The sequence below is a fragment of the Nanorana parkeri genome, unplaced genomic scaffold (genome assembly GCF_000935625.1).
Source record: "Nanorana parkeri isolate BGI_ZX_2015 unplaced genomic scaffold, ASM93562v1 scaffold1282, whole genome shotgun sequence".
In the NCBI taxonomy this organism is placed as follows: Eukaryota; Metazoa; Chordata; class Amphibia; order Anura; family Dicroglossidae; genus Nanorana; species Nanorana parkeri.
Genome location: NW_017307550.1, coordinates 136,099 through 156,697, shown reverse-complemented (window position 1 = coordinate 156,697; position 20,599 = coordinate 136,099). Strand labels below are relative to the sequence as shown.

Below are 20,599 nucleotides of genomic sequence, written 5' to 3'. Positions count from 1 at the left end.
TTGTTTAGGGGGTAGGTTAAGTGTTAGGGTTAAGAAGGGGGTTTAGAGTTGAAGTAAAAATGTGAACAGCAAAAAATGGCTGCTGACAAGTATAAAGTGTAGGCACCAGAAGGTGCAGAGCTTTCCGTACCTCTACTCTGCCAAATGCTGGGCTGTTCTGATTAAACAAAGCTTTGACACTTCCAGGTAGTTTCACCGCTTACTAGTCCCCTTGCCCCTACTACACATTTCTATTATCCAATGAGACAGCTCATCATAGTAATGGGTCAATGCAAACTGAAGGAAAAAGCAACTACAACACTTCCAGCAGCTGTCTGAGATTTGCCAGATCAGACTGACTAGGGATTCCAATGCACCTCTGATGTATGCACATTAAACATGTCAGACATTTTTTTTGTTTTGTTAAAGTGACAGAATCATTTTAAGGGTTTGTTTTGAGGGTACGTTTGTGTCAGTTCAGATAAGGGGTGGGTTAACTATTAAAGCGTACTTTATTTTTAGGGATAGTTGATGGTGAGGGACATTTGGAGACAGTATTTATTTTTTTTGGTATTTGTGCTATTAGCCCCATACCAACAACTACTGTACCGGACTCCTGGCACCAAAATGTAACCTGCTGCAAGTATATGCAATATACAAAGCAACAAAGATAAATGCCATAGTCTAAAGTACCCAATCAAAAATTAGCTTTTATTGATGTGACTTCAATAAACTGAAATCTGATTGCTTGGAATGGATTTCTGCAATTTGCACATCGCTATTGCTCTTTGCACTACCTCATTATATTAGCCCTCAAATGCTCTTTATCTAAATTATAGTAAATGAGACATGGCATTCCTTTTTAAATGGTCTTCATCTTCCTCTTTTCAAATATGATTCAGAAAGTGTGCAACTGAATATTATAAAAGAACCCAATAAAATAGAACATTTTATTGGTGTGGCACAACATACTGATGTGTGTCATTCAAATGGAAGCCAAATCGTAAATGGTAAAAAAAAAAAAATCACCATATGCCCTGCCAGAATCTTAATCTGCCAGATGCCATCAGTATGAACGTATGCATGTAATTGTAATGTACGATTTCCTACTTCCATGTTTGGTCAATGCAAAAATCTGGCACTTTTTTTTCTTTATAATCCGCCCTACATCCACGTCAAACAGTGTATTAAAAAAACGTACGTGATGTGACTCAATTATCCTGGGGGTGCTGCAGAAAAAGGAACTATTTCCGGATTAAGTTCATACCTGAAAAAGAAAAAAAAAAAGGAATTTACAAAGTTATGTAATGAAATATATGGGATTGGCTCAGGGAGTAAATTGAAACCCTGAACTATGGCTTTTCATTTACAGTGGATAAAAAATAATAAGCTCAAATCTGTTTAATATATCACCTATGAAGCCTCAAATAGAATTGTAGACCTTGTTTTGTAACATAGGACATTCGGTAGCAATTGCTCCTTGCAACCAACAGATAGGAAAGTGTACTCAAAACCTTTGTGTGTAGTTGTGAATGGAGTGTGGAAAAGATGGAATCACATTTTTATTGCTGCCTATATCTTTGGGGGGGGTGGGGGAGATTTTCTTCATATCCTCTCCTAAAGACAAGACATTGAAGTAAGTAGTGAGGGAAAATCCCACCTGTGACGATTGTTGCCAGATGAGGTGTCCTTCATTGAAAGACAGACCCCTCACTATTGTGCCTGTGCCGAACATAACAACAATTTGGATTGCCTCTCACTTTCTCTCTTGAAAATAGCCACAAAGTAAAATATTGAGATTGATTAATGCAGCAGGGACAAAGAAAACATTTTTAAAAATAAAAATAAATATGTTTTGTCTAGGGTTCTACTGCACCTCTTAGCAGGGTGGACAGAAGACGAATTTTCCTGATTAGTTGCTCTAGGTTTCTGGACAAAACTGATTTAAAATGTAAAATTCCCTATTGTGTTGGATGACTAACTCTATTTATTGTTAACCATACACATGTATATGCTATTGTTTGAGCAAAACTATAATACATACAGTATAGTGTGAGAATGCTAAATGTATTGTTGTATATTGTAAAATATATTATACTTTATATGAGTATACCTATGCAATCCATGAACTTGTTATGCAAATGTTTCAAATATCTGATGTCTTTTCATAACTTCATATTTGCATATGCAGATTTCTCCATTGGTTTTATGACCTCTAAATTGTATAATGCCAAAGTTAGCTAAACACTTTTCTCACTCCATGGAAATAATGATTGATTCCCTAAGGATCTGTTCTAGATCAGCAAATATTAATGCACTGCAATGCTGTAGCATCCATAAAAAAAATTAGGGATGTCCAGATACCAGTTCAGATACCAGTGCCGACATTTGGCATTTTCACAAGAACTACCAGGGTTGCAGCGGTTGCAGCTGGGACCTAGCTCTGGCGCTCCATCACTGTCCTTAAATCCTTAGTGTGTATTGTTTTAGAAAAACTGTCACATGACAATAAACAAAAATTTATCAGTACTTGTATCTGTGAGTGATTGGATAAGTATCAGTATTTGTACTTGGAAAAATTGTATAGGTGCATCACTTATATATTTATTTAAAAAAAATAATGCAATAAAATGGGGATGTACGAATCCCAGGAGCTCTGTGTGCTCCTTAAAAATGACAGCTGCCTCCGAACTTTTTAATTTTTCTCTAGTCTAGTCCTGGAACTGGAAAAGTATCTGTACATGTACTTGTACTTGTACCAAGTACTGTACTTGGTGTCTGAACATCCCTAAAAAACAAATAGATGGTAAATACATTTGTGAAAGCTCATAGACACATGTTTGAATTGCTCAAACCAACTCAGGCATCATTTTATGGAATATACAATGAAGCAAAGGAATATATCAATGCAGAGGCATCACTTGAGGGGACCCTAATACAGTAATCATCTGGGGCTCGCGCAAGCATAGAGATTTATTGTTTAATAATTTTTACTGAAAATTTTAATATAATTGACAAACCAGCATGTCAGTCAGAGACCTCATTGAGGTAATGTGTTGATTGCATTTGCATGATTGGAGCTAGCAGGTGTCACTAACCCGCTCAGACAGAGGCGTTAATACAGCATTGTATGTGGGCAAAATGTGTCTCTCTGGGTGGGTTAATAACACCTGCTAGCTGCAGTCATGCAAATTCAATCAACACCTTACGTCCATGAAGTCTCTGAGCCAATGCTGGTTAGGATAAACAGATTATGTTGATTAGAGCAACATTTGCCATATATATTCTCAGATAATTTTTGTACAACTCTTTCTGAATTGAGAAAGCCTGCCGAATGACCAGCATCTCCTTAAGAAAACTACAGCAAGTCCAGCTGCCTTTTTTTTTTACAGATATACCATGAGCTGGATGAATGAGAACCTTGACAGACAAAAGATCCTGAAGTTGGCAGGGTGACAGATTCTCGAGTTACCATAAATGAAAAGTAACGCTTTTTTAAGAAATAAATGAAAAGGAACATGTATTGCCTCTTCCCAGAGAAAATCATTTGATTTTTAGGACAGCCACGTAATGTGTGCAGAAAATGCAGTTAAGCTGCTTAGTGTGGAATTTCAAGGTGTGTCGGATCTGCTTATTTTGCTATTCACCAGATTAAATAAAAAAAAGAAATTAAAACCTACAAAAAAAAGCACAGCATCAACCAATCAGCAGCTGGGACTGTTCATGGTGTAAATTGGGTCAAAGATGTGATCTGCTGTGACTTGTTCCCGGAAATATGCAGAACACCCTCTCCATTTGTATTCCGCAACCCCTGGGTTCAGCCCAGAATGTGGAAGGTTCGTCCTAAGATACATGCTTTGTGTCTGAGAAAATGTCACTATGGTAACCGGCTTCCACTATCAACATTTCCAACTTGTATTCCAGTTAAAAAAAAATGTTAAACCAGTTAATCCAGCATACGTACATCAATTGTATCCTGGACATTTGGGGGAAAAAGCACACTCACAGAATGTATCTAAAATATATTCATCTTTACAAGAATCGTATTCCATATGCAATTTGCAAATCAATATTTTACAATGAAGATAGTGATCCCGAAGATGGACAGAGATACTGTGAAAGTGATAATGGGCAGGATAGTCACCAGCCATGCTGGGAAGTTGTGCATTTGCATCTAATGCCAAATGTAATCACCAAGAATCACAAAGAGTTAGCAGCCTTTTCTCGTCCCCAAAAAAAGGATTTTATTGTCCTGAAGCCACGTCTTTAGAAAGGTCCCCAGCCAAGCAGTCAAATCAACCAATTGTATTTTATCCTCCGTGCTCAAGTAGTTGTTCCATCCTGCAACTGTTCAGAAAAGTAGTAATCGGTCAAGAAAAATAAATGATCTGCTCTAAAACAAAATGGTTTAATTGAGAAGAAATTAATTGTATGAATTTATCAGCAATTGGTCAGAGGATGGACAGTTCTTCAGGTTTTTCCATGCTAACTGACAATGCTTCCTTAGCTATAGCACAGAATGTGTATCCCTAACTTTTTTTTGAATAGAGTATACCCATTCTTTTTTTTGTTTGTAGTTTTTTGGGGAGGGTGGGGGGGTTTACAATCTGTATGCCATTGTATACCTTCACTGGAGGCACAACAGCAAGTAAAATTTTGGATTTCCAATCACTCCCTGTCCCAGTACCGATGATCACAAGGTCAAACAATCAAGGTGAATCTCTGGGGACACAAACAACAATATAAACCTAAATAGGGGTTCTAACCCTTCCAGTTGTGCCACAAGGGGGGTGCGTCCCACACCCGGGTGACACCATTAGAAGGGTGACACCAAAATGACTGGCAGTCATTTTGGTGTCACCCCCCTCTGAAAAGTGAGGCACTCGGTCATGGACCAAACGCCCTACAGTTTCGGGAGAGAGGAGGGGACCCGGCTGCATACCTTATCCTGCTGGGTGACTGTCCCCTGCTCTCTCTGCCGTGAGTTACCCAGTAACCGCTCCGGTTGACACTGGGTCTCAGGATGCCCCTAAACCCTTCCTTACTCTATGTAAAATGAAAGAAATTTTTTTTGACTTTAGATATACTTTAATAACATTATATGTTTTATGGCTTGTATGAGCCCTTCCGCAAGGCTTACTAAACCTAAAACACAGTAGCCTCCTTCCTTATTTTAGGTGCCCAAGTATAAATCAGACCAACTTGTATATTTGTGTTGTATTTTATGTAACTTGAGCATTCTGTCAAGTCTGTATAGGGGTCTATTGACTCCTTGATAGATGACGTGCTTCAAAAGTAACTGTCTGGGAGACATTAAATTGGTGGGTTAAGTTCCTCTTAAAGCAGAACTCCTGAGGAAATTATTATTATCCTTGCAGTGGCGCTACCCCTGCACGGCAAAGGTTTACTGCTCGTTTTGGACTAGGAAGGAAAATAAAGCTATAGTCACCCGATCCTCTGAGCCAGTGGCTGTGACAGAGCTCCCTCCATCCTCTCTCCTTCTACACTGCAGCGATGAAATGTCCCTCGACATCCTCAAGCTCTATACACAGTGTATAGAACATAATGATTCATGGGAACTTAGACCGCTGCAGCAGAGAAGGAGAGCAAGCTGGTTTAGAGGATCAGGTGAGTATAACTTTTTAATTTTTTCCTAGACACAAATGAGCACTTAACCCTTACAGTGCGGGGGGGGCCCCACTGCAAGAGTTAATAATAATTTTCCCTGAAGTTCTCCTTTAATATATCTTCTTTTCTAGTTAAATAAACTGTTATGTAATACTACATTATGGCCACTAGATGGAGCTGAGGAGCATAGTAAATAAGTATATATTTCAAGTGCTCATCAGCGCCATCAAGTGATCATAATGTAGCACTACATCACAATGACCTGAAAAAGATAATATATTAAGAATGTTCGCATTTGTCATTATTCGCACACAAAAATCACTGCTATTCACAGGGCGAAGGGCCCTGTGATTTGTTAGTAAACACACCCCTACGTTAAGAGACAATTCTTTTGCAAAGTAAAAATGTTTCTTGCAAAGTGAACAACTAAATCAAGTAATAGTGAACAAGTAAATCAACCCCCTTGAACATAGTTAAGCTTTGCTACATGAATGTTAAATGTCCAATATTAAAATACAGATGGACTAAAAACAAAAAGCAACTCATTTCATAAAGGTATTAAAAGAGTTCATAAATGTCAATAAACCTAACACGGAAAATGCTTTTAAACTGGTTATCTCGATTAAAGAAGTGCCAGCAGTCCACCTCATCCGAGGAATGCAAATCTACTTTTGTGACTCGTGACAAAGAAGCATATATGTCTGTAATGTATAATGTTTCTCCTGTTCTAGGTTCAGTTACTGTACACTCAATCTATGATCTCAGACAGGTGCACCCTCCTTCAGAGTTTACATCCTCCAGGCAGAGATTTTTTTTCTCTTCTCTCCTCTTACAAATGATTGGGCTGAGTCGTAGGGAGGGGAGAAAACAAAATTAAAGCCATGCCACACCTTTGTCAGGACTTGCCTGGAGATGACAGGAGACTGGGATACACAGGCTGAATAACAGAAAAAGTGAACATTCTTGAGGCATCAGTCAGCCTCAACACACCTCAGAGGACGAGTAAATAAGTGTAGGAGGGCAAACAATTATAAAAAGGAAAAGTTTTTGGGAAGGCACACACAATTTGGCCTCCCTTGTTGCCAGAGGTTCTTCTTTGCCAAAATACACCAGGTACGTATGACAAAATACCGAGTACATACTGGATGGTTCGTTAGTCTGTTGGGTATATCAGCTTAACGGATGTTACATTGTAGGTGCGAAATAAGCTGTGATGAGTGTGTAAGTATGCAATGCATACTATATTAATACCAATGCAGGACAGAGATAACTAGATGTTAATTGGGATTATGATTGGTATGATATATGTTTACATTTGGCTCTGCTACTTGTAAGCATTTGTACAGACAGATTTTGTTTTCGACTTGAAATTTTAAAGTCTTTTTACTTGGCTACACAGTGGACTATTTACTAAGGTGGTGTTACCCATGTCTGTGACTCAGTGATTGTGGACTTTTGGACTTTATTCGTAAGAGCCTCCGAGAGCATTATTCCGTAGATGTAGAGCTAAGAAAATATACTAATGTAAAATGACCATGTGCACCTCTGGTAGACGTTCCTTACTGCATAATGTATAAAGACATGCTGTACAATGCAGACCCCTGCAAGCCTGCACCATGGTACTAGTCATTGAATTGGCATTGTTGTCATAGAACAGAGGTAGGCAACCTCGGCACTCCAGCTGTGGTGGAGATACAAATCTCATCATACCTCTTTCTTTGGGAGTCATGCCCATGACTATCAGTCTTGCAATGCCTCGTGGAACTTGTAGTTCCTCAAGAGCTGGAATGCCGAGGTTGCCTACCCCCCTTGTCATGGAGCTTTGGCTAGGAAATGCATTCATGGTTATGTAATGATTCCATTAATCAGCAGCTAACTTTTTCTTTCTGTTTGATATTTGGGAGCAATAAGTCTGATAAAAGCCCTTACATTATGTCTGAGTGCATGTCATACTAATACCTGATATGCCACACAAATATTTATTCTGCTCTGTAGTCACCTCTGGATTATATCATGATTCTATTGATAGCGTGATCAGACTCTCCCTTAAAGGAAACTTGTACTGAGAGGACAATGGAAGCTGCTGTTGTCGTCCTTTCATTTTAGAAATGCCAGTTGCCTGGCGGTCTCTGGCTTCATTACTTTAAGTCTCTGAACCAGCAAAAGCATGCGCAAAAGAAGTCGATGCAAAGTCGGGACTCTGCCAGTCAGTCATTCTGAAAGCGCTGAAACCAGAGTATCAGATAGGAAACCAGTCAAGTAGCATTTCCAGAAGGAGAGAACATCACTAGCTCTGGCATAACTCTTTCAGACTCCTTTTATAGAGCCAAGACTTCTACTAGTGACAACCAGACTGATTTGAGGTCATGTCGCACAGCATGTTACATACATGTTACACAGCAGCTTGCTCAAGTAAGAATGACAGATGTCACCTATGTGACCAACATATGTGACTTCACAACCAGACTGATTTGAGGTCACGTTGCACAGCATGTTACATACATGTTACACATCAGCTTGCTCAAGTAAGAATGACAGATGTCACCTATGTGACCAACCGATCCTGTCATACAGAATATTCATAAATATGCAATGTTCGGAGATTTGTTGCAAAGTTTCAAAGCTTTTGACACTGAGTCACTTTTGGCATCCTGAATATTAAACAGAAGTTTCCCACATATTTCTTGCACATTGACAAGTTTGTGTTAGGAAGAGGGAAAGTGACAGCAGTGTGTGTAATAGGTGAGATTAGGGAGATGTGCTAGAGATTTGTACAGTTACATCACTCTGAAAACCACACTGTACACTGAGAAACAGACAAGCTACTGTTATACCTTAGCAACAGATTGTGTATGTGGATGAGACGAAAAAAGTAAATACGCTTATCCTGACATGGATCCTGACACGAATCTCAGCTACAATTTTGCTTTTGGTGCTCTACTGAGGTCTCAGTGAAAACAAAATCCGAAAGTTAAACATATAGCTTATTACAGACATTGGTTGGGTATGTTTTGCTTCTTTGTACCTTGGGTAGAATATCTGACGCAGGTATGGATACTGTGTGGCACGTATTCTACAACTGTGACAATGGCAGTGAGCAGTGGTTTTAGGATTTTCTGTTGGCTGGTAATGCACCACACCAGTCGTTTGTACTGGTTTTAATTTTGGAATACTGGAATAAATATAACCATTGGGCATGCTTTGTGCTCCTTTGATGGCGTTGTTGGTTGACCGCAGCAATATATTGCAATAGTACAATAGTGCCCCCCCAAAAAATTTAAGTCCATGAGAAGTACTGCAATTCAAAATTCAGCTTTATGTATTTTTACAGATTAGGTGTGCATCTTAATGGAATATGGAAATCATATTGATATCACATCAGCCTTTAAACATTTACTTGTATTCACTATTCAATGACATACAGCCCTCAGTTCATGAAATTAGAGAGCGGGGGGCTGTGTTCAGCCTGAGCCCTTAACTATGATCAGTCATAAAGAGGTAAACTGGTGTTGCCATGGATACCCATACAGTTTTGTGGGTATCTATGGCATCACTTCCTATGGGTGCATACAGGAATGCAGAATTCATAGACGTATGTTCCAGAAACATGATCATATCATGTAGCTACATGATTCTGATAAGGTGTTATATGATCATCGCTACGACTAGTGGATGATTCTGACAATGCAGCAAAACTGAAGTTTATGAAGACAGGACAAATAATAAACTGACCTTATATATGATTTCCAGACAGAAAACCTAATAAAATCAGGTGTTTTAGAATGTGCATGACATAGCTTTTTCTACTTGTACTCCATTCCATTTTCAGAACTGAGAAGAACAGACACAAACCTGTCTAGAGACCAGTCCTATCCATAAAATGTAAAAGATACAATCAGCCAACCAATTTCTAATCCAGTGAATCAAATACTAACATGAACGCAAAATCTTTTCAAGGCAGTCTGATGTAAGATCAAATTGGCTCATTCCATAAATAACCCTCTTTACCGCCATAAAGCCCCAAATCTGACATAAGGGGAACATTCATGCTGTGCTAAATGGATGAAACAATTCTCGGAGCTGAATGATTTTCTGAATTTGATCATTGTAAATTAAAAATTAAAGTAAAGCATGACACTGAATGCAACCATCTGAATGGCCGTACCTAAAGACATACTGTAGTTCCCTCAAAGACTGGTGACAATCTTTATAACTCTGGATGCCAGCAGACACCCATGGGCTTTCGTTCTCTGACCAATAGGACATTAGCCCATTGGATATTTTTTGACTGAATAAATACTGTTGTTTCCCCTGACATAAGACCAGTCAGGGGTGTCTGCCCCCTCTCTTCTCATCCATGCACATGAAAACTCAGATTATATGAGGAGTGATTTCTTAGCAAAATACTGTTCAAACTTTGTATTCATAAAATCACTTTGAAAAATCAAATCAAAGAAAGTTAGAAAAATAAAAATGCTTTTTTATAAATGAAAAATTAGATTTATGAGTTTTTAAAGTGAATTATGAAACTGATGGCTGGAACAAAACTCAATGTCATTTATATAATGACATCTTTCAACCGCCTGTTTTCTAGTAAATCTGTTGCATTTTATCATTTCAGAAGCTTGAGTACAGTATTGTGAATTTTTGCTGGGCAAGAAAATACATTCCCTCCAGTCCATTGTTTCATTAAAGAACAATATAGTCTCTTTTGAGATGCTTGTCACCCAATGTCTGCATTTTCAAAAGATTTAGGTGATGATGGGACATATATTGAGTAAAGCAGACCATAGCAGATAAACCTAGGGTATATGTTAAGGTCTATTTGATTGGAAATTATCATTATATTATTGTACTTGCCATTTGTTATGTTAATATTAACTGAGCCCTAGTCCACATCAGCTTAAATATCCATGGGTGGCAGTAAGGCAGGAACATACTGTACTGTATATGAATGACTATGAACTATTGTCTTGCACTTGGAATCTATACAGGGCAATAGGGTACATACACCAACACATTAGACCATTATATGCAACTTCATAACAGTATCTGGGAGCCAATCCAGTCTGAGAATTCCTTTTTTTAATGTTCTTTGATAAATGTTTGTATACCATGTTTAGAAATTGCATCCCTGGTCTGATCTGTGGGATTTCAAATGTATGTCATTTTACTATAAAAAATCAGCACAGTTAGATGCTGCCTGTGGTATAAGAGCAAATAAAAGAAGCAGAGAATCCTGGGTGCTTGTCATGCAGCAGGACAGGCTAGCATAGAACTGCATCAGTCATTGCATGTCTCATCTGTATAGTGGACTATACAGTTTGGAAAACACATTTACAGGAAGCTGGTAGAACGTTTCTGTAGGAGCCTTGTTGTGCACGCATCTATCTGCACACAATTCACACATATACGAGAGCAATTATTTACATTTGTTATCTCAAGTGCACTGAGCTACTGCCCCCCTTAATCGTCAATAGCGTTCCTTTAAAATTCCCACAGTTGTCATACAGCAATCCAAATCTACAGCATCTGGACTCTCATATCCGATACTCAGCTCAGTGTCAAATACCACTCCAAGAGAAGATAGGAAATAGCAGCAGATCTTTAAAACAATTCAGCAACGGTTGAAATAACTTACATTCGCACAATCAGAACTCAATCCCACAGTTGCAGCTCCCGATCACCACTATCCCTCCATCCACCTTCAGCTTCCCCTCTGGATAGGGTGCTTGATCGGTTACACAAACTTCCTGGCACCTGGACACAGAACGTACTGCTCCATTTACATTTGTCTGATTTATATTTCTGCTTGCCACAGTAGGATACATAAAATAAATAGATTGTATGTAGACACTAAAAACTAATGCTGGTGACTGATTGATAAACAGTTAAGAACCAGTGGTGCTTGAGCTATATATTTTGAGGATTTTCAGCAAGGGAATTACAAAAGGATTGCTGTACTAATGCATTTAGACTGAAGTTCTCCTTTTCAAAGATGCAGTGCACACCTTTTGGGGAGAAAATACCTTGGTGCAGGCACCGGCATTCTAGACATCCTATGCCTGCCCCTGCTAGGTTTGGAAGTATCAATGGCCTATGGGTGTCTTCATCCAAACTTGGGCCCCAGTGCCTCTACACTTGGCCCTGCTAATTTTGGCAGTACCACTAGCCTATGAGTTTCTTTATCCAACGTTGGAATCTGGTTTCTCAGCACTGTGTGCATTGGCTGTATTTCTGACATTTACTGTGTGTAAAAGAAGTATACCATTTTACAGGATGATATTTCTTTGTCTTTGTGTATACTAGAGCTCTCTCTCCTCTTTATTCATTTATAAACAACTTCCGACTGTACATTCCTTGGCCAACAATATATGCTGTCCTCCAGAATCACATAATACCATTACCAGGTTCTTCCCACCTCCAAGCTATACTTTATAAAGGTTTAAATTACTATATTCTGTAGACAATAACTCTGGGCGTTGTTTTGTTACAATAAATACAGGTGTTTGCATGTATGTTGCCTGCAGGAACACTATATTGTGCAGATTATAATGATCACGCAAGGTGTCTTAGTTACAAATGCTTTCAGTGCTGAATAGTCTTCATTCCTCAGCAATGTCGCCTGTAAAGTCTATACACCATGGATAAATCGGATAGACATATTTACAGCATTTACAGGAGCTTAAACTGTTTCGACTTGTTGTGTCATCTGACTGAGGATATGTAGATGTGTGAAAGAATATAACAATGCTAGAGAAGAGTACAATGTAATTCTGAACATCAACATACGGTATACTAGAGCTAATACATTTTTTAAAAATTGACGAATGCGCAATAGTAACCTAACAATGGATATCTTGTTTAATTGTATATCTCACAATAAGAAATAATGCAGTATTGTTTGCTATGACTAACATGGTAGCTTCTATAAAGGAGCCCCAATGTGCACAGTGGTTGGCCAGTTGAAATATTCTTTGATCTATTAGCCAACTACTAGGCTGCCTGTGCTTTGATCTGTAAAACAAGCACTAGAACGTAGAAATAAAAGCATCATTTTGATGAGCTCTATCGAGTCAAGTGCAATGACAGGAGCTCTGATGTGGAGCAAAGCTCACTCGCCATATATACCTGTCTAAAAAACTGATTGCAGCGAATTAAGTTAAGGTTGACAGGTGGCAGACCCCAGGTTTTAGATCCTGCACATGCATTTCTATAACAGCCTATTATTGATAGTAAGTATGTAAAAGTCAGAAATGGATTATATATGAGAGTTACCTATCAGTGGGAACCATTATTTATTTCCCATATAGATATACAAGCATCATGTTATGCAACATCTTACATTGTAACCTTTCACATCAGTCATTGCTCTCCAAAGGTGTTTTCCACTAAAATGGCCACATATGCACATTAGGGCCAATTTGGGAAGAAGCCAATTAATCTACCAGAATATTTTTGGTTTTTTGGGAAAAAAAACAGAGGTGAGACCCTTGCAGATATGAGCAGCACAGACAAACTACATACAGACGGTGTCCCTGGTGAGATATAAACCCAAGACTTTGAGGCAAGAGCAATAACCACTTAACAGCTGTGCTGGTTCTATATATAATGTAGTGGCAATGTAAATACTAATTGGTAATATAAATACTTTAAGTTTATAGGAGCAAGTGTAATGTCAAAGGCAGCATGCTTCTGAGTATAAAGCTGCAAAGTTGTCGAGTGTTGCCTTTGCTGATGTCTTACGGTCAGTAATGTTTTTCTCATGTGACTCCTGCTTAGTAGCACAGCGGTTTAATGGTTAGAACTGCTTATGGCAAGGGGGCGGTCCCCATTTCCTATCTCTCTGGACACTATGTGTAGAAGTGTGCATGTCCTCAATGTGCTTGTGTGAGTTCCCTCCCACACTCCAAAGACATGTTGATAGGTTGATTGGCTCCTGTCTAAATCGGCCCTGTATGTATGTAACATAGGGACCTTAGATTGTAAGCTCCTTTAGGGCACGGTCTGATGTAAATGTGCAGTATGTAAAGTGCTGCATAAATTGCTGGTGGTACCTTGAATAAATTAAAATACATAACCCATAGCAAAAAAAAGCATTGCTTGCCATTTTACAAAAAAATAAGAATTTATTACAACTTTCTTTTACATTTTTCAGTCAGCACATTGGGGTTGATTTACTAAAGGAAAATAGTCTGTTCACTTTGTAAGGAAATTTCCCCCAAGTTTAGTGAATGAGGTGAAGCTCTGCTGTCTTCCATCATCCAATCATGTGCAAGCAAAAATACTGTCTGTGTGTTTTTTTTTTATTTTCCTTACACATAATTGGGTATTCTTTTGAAACTGAATTTTCACCGTATCCACTAAGCTCAGGGAGAATTCCTCTTCAAAGTGAACAGCCTATTTGCCTGTAGTAAATTAACCTCTTTGTGACCTAAACGAACTGTGTGCAGCCTCCATAGAGAGCTTCTCTATCTCCCAGGCCACACACTAGCAGCATGGCACCTTACTTGCAGGGAAGCTGAACTGGTGCTATACAAGCATGTGGCCAGGGTTCAAGTACTGACTGATCCCATCTAAACCTGCTCACATAGGTTTTATTCCCTACAGAGAGTCTTTCATTTGTCCAACACTATTGCTGAGTGTACAAATCCCTTTATTGCTTCTCCAGCCAAAACAGATTTTTTTAGATTAAGTTACAGTGGGAATGATCAGGGCTATTTGATATACCAATGAATAAAGCTGTACGGAACAGGTTTTAGAATAAAAGTAGCAGATGTAAAGTGAAGTTTGACTTTCACAGTCTGGAGTCTTCTTCATTCTGCATTGTAAGAAAACTCAACTGCATTATCTATATAGCTAAGGAAAATCTTCTGCCCTCTATTGGCAGTTTGGGAAAATAAACCATTTTTTTTGTAGGACTGCACTATAAGTCCAAACCAGAAATACAATATTTGTCTGTGCTTAAAGGAAACTTGCAGAAGGAAGTATGGAGGCAGCCATTGACAACATCTCATGAAAACACTTGCTCCCTGGCTTTCATGCTGATCCAAAGCGTTAATTTACTAAAGAATTTGGTGAAGCTCTGCTGAGTTCCATCATCCAATTATGTGCAAACAAAAATACTGATTTATTTATTTGTCATGCTTGTGATTTGGGTATTCTTTGCAAAGGGAATTTTTACCACATTTACTAAGCTAAGAGAAATTTTCCCTGCAAAGTGCAAATTCCCTTACAAAGTGAACAGACTATTTGCCTTAATAAATGAACCCCACCAATTCAAAACAAGTATGCAGATTAGAAGTTCTGAAGGAGGTTAGACATATTTCTCTCAGTACAGGCTTCCATTTATAAGGCAACATACAATCACCCAATACAACCAATTATACACCTTCTTTAATAGGTCTGAGAACATTAAAAAGATGAATCCCTTGATGGATTACTTTACAATATTTTTTCTCTTTTTAGAAATATTACAAAATAAAGACAACCATTTATTGTTAAAAATATTTGCTACTGCTGGAACTGCATCCAATATTTGTTACACTTTGGTTATTTTAGTTCAAGTTAACTGTCTATATTGGCTTAGAACTGGTTTATTATTAAAGATCCTTACTGGTACAGAAAGTATTTGTTTTGGATAAAGAAATGTTTAATATTCCACACAGACGCAATATTTGTGTTATGATTATGGAATCCATATGATTATCACTTGCAGCTGAACTATTACAAAACATCTTGTAATATGGTAGCCATATGTGTTTAATATTTATAATAATAGAATTTTTTTTTTTAAATGCTATTTGTGTTGATGAAGTTTCATGACGTCTCTCCATTGGGGGCATACTTTTAAAGTAGAGTGGGGAAATAACAGAACATTTGTCAAATTTTTGTTGTTGTTTGCTTGTCCGGGACTAAAAATTTAGGAAAAACCCTTCCAATTGGGATCAAAACAGCAATAAAACCCTGAACTGTCTTAACCCTTCCCACTCCCTATCAAAATCACAGTACAAAAAATAGTTCTGACTAAAATTGCAATTTAATAAATGAACAGAGATACTTTTTTACATTTTAAAATATGCTTCTCATGAAATATTGGTGTAAGGAGTCCAAAGTAAATTAATAGATGTAAACCAAAGACAACAACTTCCATAGCACAATCTGTTGCCTGGGAAGAGTACTAGGAGCACAGAATTCTTATTAATATGTGTTGGTTGTGAATCCCATACAAGCCTGAAACTACACAAAACACAGCCTAAGCTAATAATAAAGTTGTTGCCATTATAATACTGTTAAATGTTTTAATAACTTTCCTCGTGCTTATGCAGTAAGGCAATGAAATGGCAACCAGCCACCAATTCTCATTGTAAAATCTGGGTCTAGTAACATTTATTCTAATTAGCTGCTACAGGTCACTGTACTTTATACATTCTGACTGCTTTTGGCTTATGGCTTCAGTGCTAGAGTTTGTAAATTAATTTAAGATATTTTCATAATTCAAAAAGGTTTAGAGAACAATGCAAATCAAAGATTTTACCTATATAAGTAGAAAACAGCAGACACAGAAATAATGCCTTGATTAAATGTATGTATTTCTTTTTTCAGGTGACTATGGAATGGATATTATAACCAAGAAAAGTTATCGGGACGGTGGTGACTCCGCAGGAAGGAGTAAGATATATTTTTTTATCTTTCCTTTGTAGTTTTTTAATTTTTTATCGTCAACACCCAAATACATTCTTCAGTATGTGATCTTATGATAACAACATTATATAAGCATAAGAATAGAAAGGTATCTTTTATTACCACACTCCAATAGACAACACAGTGTACACTTACTGGACATCAATTTTAAGCTTTAATGTTTTTAAAGCCCAATTGAACCCTCTTAATTTAGTACTGTGATGCACTCAGTACTAAATTATGCCTCCATTTTTAGTAAGGGCTACAGCAAGGGTTAACAAACCCTCTGCTGCCAGCATACAGGAGCATATAGAATCATATAGAATCAGCACTGTTGATTAGAGCAGTGTTCGGTGGGGGGTGTCGGAGAGCTGACCTGCTGCTTGTATATGAGAGCGGCGGTCTGACTCTCCTAGTGTTGCCAAGGAGAGGGGTTTTAACCCTTGCTGCAACATTTAGCTGATTTAAAAAATATAAAGAAGCACATAGATTACTGTATACAAAGCCTGACTGCATTACATTTAAAGGTTAAATGGTTCAATTTGGCTTTAAATTAGGATACTAAATAGTACATTTTAAATGCCTCTTCTTACAAGAAAACAGTGTTAACATTAAAAGTTTCTATACTACAGTCTTGTATTGTTTATATATTGCAATGAAATTAAAATACAGAATAAACTGTCATTATATATTTATAGCATGTCTTTCAAGTAAAATGGAGAAATGGTTGTTAATAATTTGTTAGTTAAGATTATCTTCTTGTTTTCCAGCCTACACAGAAACAGTATCAAGTTCATCAAGACTGGTGTCACTACCACCAAGTAAGTTATTGTGTTAGCACTGTGAATTCAGTGAATGTTTTTACATATAAATTCTCTAGTGTGCAAGTGAACCATTTAAAGGAGAAATATGGGGGGAGTGAAATACACTCATCCCCAAAATTAGAGCCGATGTGTGACACTTAGGCTGTCGCATTTCGGCTCTATAGCCTGAGAAGTGAGCGTTCACAAACCACTGATCGTTCAGTTCCCAATCTTCTCCCTGCAGAGAGCGGTGACTGTCAGTCACCACTCCCCGCAGGGATTACCTGTCCCCTCTCTGATCCTCCAGTGCTGACTGGCTGACTGGAGGGATGGATAGGGGAGAGGGCAGGCACAGCTGGCTCTAGCTCTAGAGATGCAGAGCCAGCTGTCAATCAGGCAGCAAGGTGGATCCTGACAATATTGTCAAGATCCGTCCTGGCTGCAGCGCATCTCTAGCGCGCTATATGCTGAGTTTTGGATCCCAAGAGGACATTAGTATATGTACTCCTGTGACCCTAATGAGAACTATGGCAAAAAAAGGTTTTGCCATAGATCTCTTTTAAATTGCATTTTATTTTTGTGGAAATAGTAGTTTGTGACCTGCTGTAAAGGATTTTGGGTTGGTGAATGGGATTGTGAATGTTCTTCCATCATTTTGTTCTAACAGAAGGAGCAAATACCAGTGGTTCCAAACTCTCATACCAGGGGGGAGGGGGTGGTACGGAAAAGAAGACCCTGGTACAAAGCAGCACTAGTTACGTCTCATCAGGTATGTATTGTGTGCTTTCATTTTATTATTGTATATTTCTTTAGTAAACTACAATTTAAGCCTGTGAAATGTTCAATCAGTATTGCATTTTACTGTGTTATAGGATATAGATAAGATACATTTATGTGTAGGCAGTATTTAAAGTGTTTTTAGAACCAATTTGTTTTTTATTTTAGTTTTTTTAGTTTTTTTTTTGGATAGAGTGGGCGGTAGTATGAACTCATGTAATTTTCTTTTGCTTTCTGTGTCCTGTTGAAGAAATGTCCCATCACTTCCTTTCCTAAATACACACCATGAAGTCAGTGGAAATATATTTAAAGTGAGAGCAAGTCCCTGCTTAGTTGTCACTAAAACATGTGTCTCTATTGGAATATTTTTTACTTAACTCCTAGTTAAGTGATATAATCATAACAATTTGGGTTTTCAAGACAAATAGAGAGGCTGAATCCAACTAGTAAGGGCAGTAACAGAGACAGCAACAGAAACCTGCAAACTATGAATTTTTTGTTTTTTTATTGTTGGAATTTTTATTCACGAACGGTTGAGTAATAAAATGCACAGGGTGACATTCCCTATTTTGGCCAGTAGATGGTGCAGGCATGCAAGAAAAAAATGCCTGTGGATCCCCCTAGAGGCTGTAAGTGGTACTTCACTCTCGACAATTAAAACAGCTGCAGCTTCAGTAGTCACTTTTATATAATGTAAACAAGATCACACTAGATCCCAAATATATATTAGGACACAATGGCTATCTTGACACCATGTTCACAATTCAGTTATGTTTTAAAAATAAAAAAATGTATATAAAAATGAAAAATAAATAAAATAAAAAATAATTTTATTGTGGGCTTGCGTGAATTTCCTTCGGGTACTCCAGTTTCTTCCCACAATCCAAAGACATGCTGAAAAGTTAATTGGCTCCTCTCTAAATCGGCCCTGTGTGTGTGTGCAATAGGGACCTTAGACCATACGCTCCTTCAGAACAGGGAGTAATATGAATGTGCAATCTGTTACAAGTGTACATTTTCAGCACTATATAAATACTGTACCTGTAATAAATAATAAATAAACACTTTTTTTTCAAGAAAGAATATAAAGCCCAATAAGCATTAGCTGAAATGAGTTTTTGTTGTAATGCAATGTTCCTTTATTACTACTATAATAACAAAAGTTATATAAAAATCCAGCTACAGGTGGCAGCTCAAAAGTTAATATTAGCACCTCGGGATCAAGATACGCCCAGTCCCCTACTTCTACCCTCTCAGTATCACCAACCTCCACCTTCGATAGGAAGGCTTACATCTCCAGTTCCCGCCAAGCGGGATATGAAGGTAAGGGTCGTTCCAGATTTCCAGTAGACTAAGCTACCCTGTTTCACCGAAAATAAGACCTACCCCGAAAATAAGACCTAGTACTATTTTTGTGAATTGCTAAAATATAAGACCTACCACGAAAATAAGACCTAGTTGTGACCATTCCCAGGTCCAGTGGTGGCATAAGGCAGAACTTGAAGAGCCGAGGGAGAGAATCAGCAGTGCCAACAAAGCCAGCGCTAGAGGAAGCGAGGCGGCACCGGAGGGAGCAGAGCCGCATAAGCCAATGTCTCCTCTATAGCGCTGGCTCCTGTCACAGGCAGAGTGACACCAAATGCACTCCGCCTGTGAGGAATCAATACTGAAAGTGCGCTTCGCTCATTCTGGCCAGCGATTGGTTAGCAAATTGCTCTTAGAAAGGTACTGCACCCCTAATTGCCCTGATCACCATATTTTTGTACATGACTACATGTAGAGTTTTGTATATTTTAAAAAAAGACCTACCCCGAAAATTAGACCTAGTGTGTTATTTTGAGCCAAAAAAATATAAGACAGTGTCTTATTTTCGGGGAAACACGGTATGTACACTTCATAAAATTCAATTTATATGTTGAACGTATCACATAATGGATTTATTTTCATTTGTAGGAAGTTCTAGTGGGAATTCTTCACCAGAATACACAAGAAAAGAAATGGGTATGTATAGTTCTATAATTCAAAATCATTGCAAATATTTGACTGAAATGAACTGACCACAAAATTAATTTAAAGGATTTTTACATGGATATTTTTCTAACTATACGCACAGCCTGGTCCAACTGAACAAATGCTGGTAGTGTTCGTCCTAAAATATTTGTGTCAACAGTAAATTAAGCAAAAAGAATAGATTCCAATGCCCAGCCTAGTTTTTGAATTTGATGTATTGTTATTAATACGTTTTCTTTTCTCAAAATCAGCATCTTCTGCCACTAGAGGTCGTACTCCGAGCAGAGGTGAGTACATGATTAGGACATGCATGGAAGCCAAAATAACCATGTAACATAATCCACCTCCAGTCTTAAACAGTTATGGTTGGTTTAATCCTGTCACTCAAAGACCATTTGTATCCATTCTAAAGGATACAAATTCAATCATAAGCAGTTCAACCTGAAATAACCTATCACATCTGAAATCATAACTACATTTACAATTTATGCTTAAACATACCCTGCCAACTTAAAAAAAAAAGATAAAAGAACAAAATATTCAGGTATTTTAAATGCTAAATGCTTACTTGAAATATTTTTCTATTCCAATCATCATTTTTCATTCACTTGTAATGTGCTTTTGAATTTGCTAGAAAAATTGACTGGTTGGTTCCCCAGCATTGCCCCCTCCCTTCCTGCACATCATTGCCCCTTCTCTTCTGGGAGTGTATATATATA

The 20,599-nt window shown here is 37.9% G+C and overlaps 1 protein-coding gene across 1 annotated transcript in view; it reads left to right on the top strand.

Annotated features, from left to right (window-relative positions):
- Positions 1 to 6,541: 6,541 nt before the first annotated feature.
- The window catches only part of COL17A1 (collagen type XVII alpha 1 chain), a 48,028-nt gene continuing 33,970 nt past the window's right edge, over positions 6,542 to 20,599 (top strand). Inside the window, exons 1-7 of the mRNA XM_018569066.1 lie at positions 6,542 to 6,720; positions 16,213 to 16,278; positions 17,061 to 17,111; positions 17,761 to 17,862; positions 19,050 to 19,193; positions 19,824 to 19,871; positions 20,132 to 20,167. Of these exons, the coding sequence (XP_018424568.1) occupies positions 16,224 to 16,278; positions 17,061 to 17,111; positions 17,761 to 17,862; positions 19,050 to 19,193; positions 19,824 to 19,871; positions 20,132 to 20,167 (436 nt within the window). The 5' untranslated portion in view covers positions 6,542 to 6,720; positions 16,213 to 16,223. The remainder of the gene's footprint in view (positions 6,721 to 16,212; positions 16,279 to 17,060; positions 17,112 to 17,760; positions 17,863 to 19,049; positions 19,194 to 19,823; positions 19,872 to 20,131; positions 20,168 to 20,599) is intronic.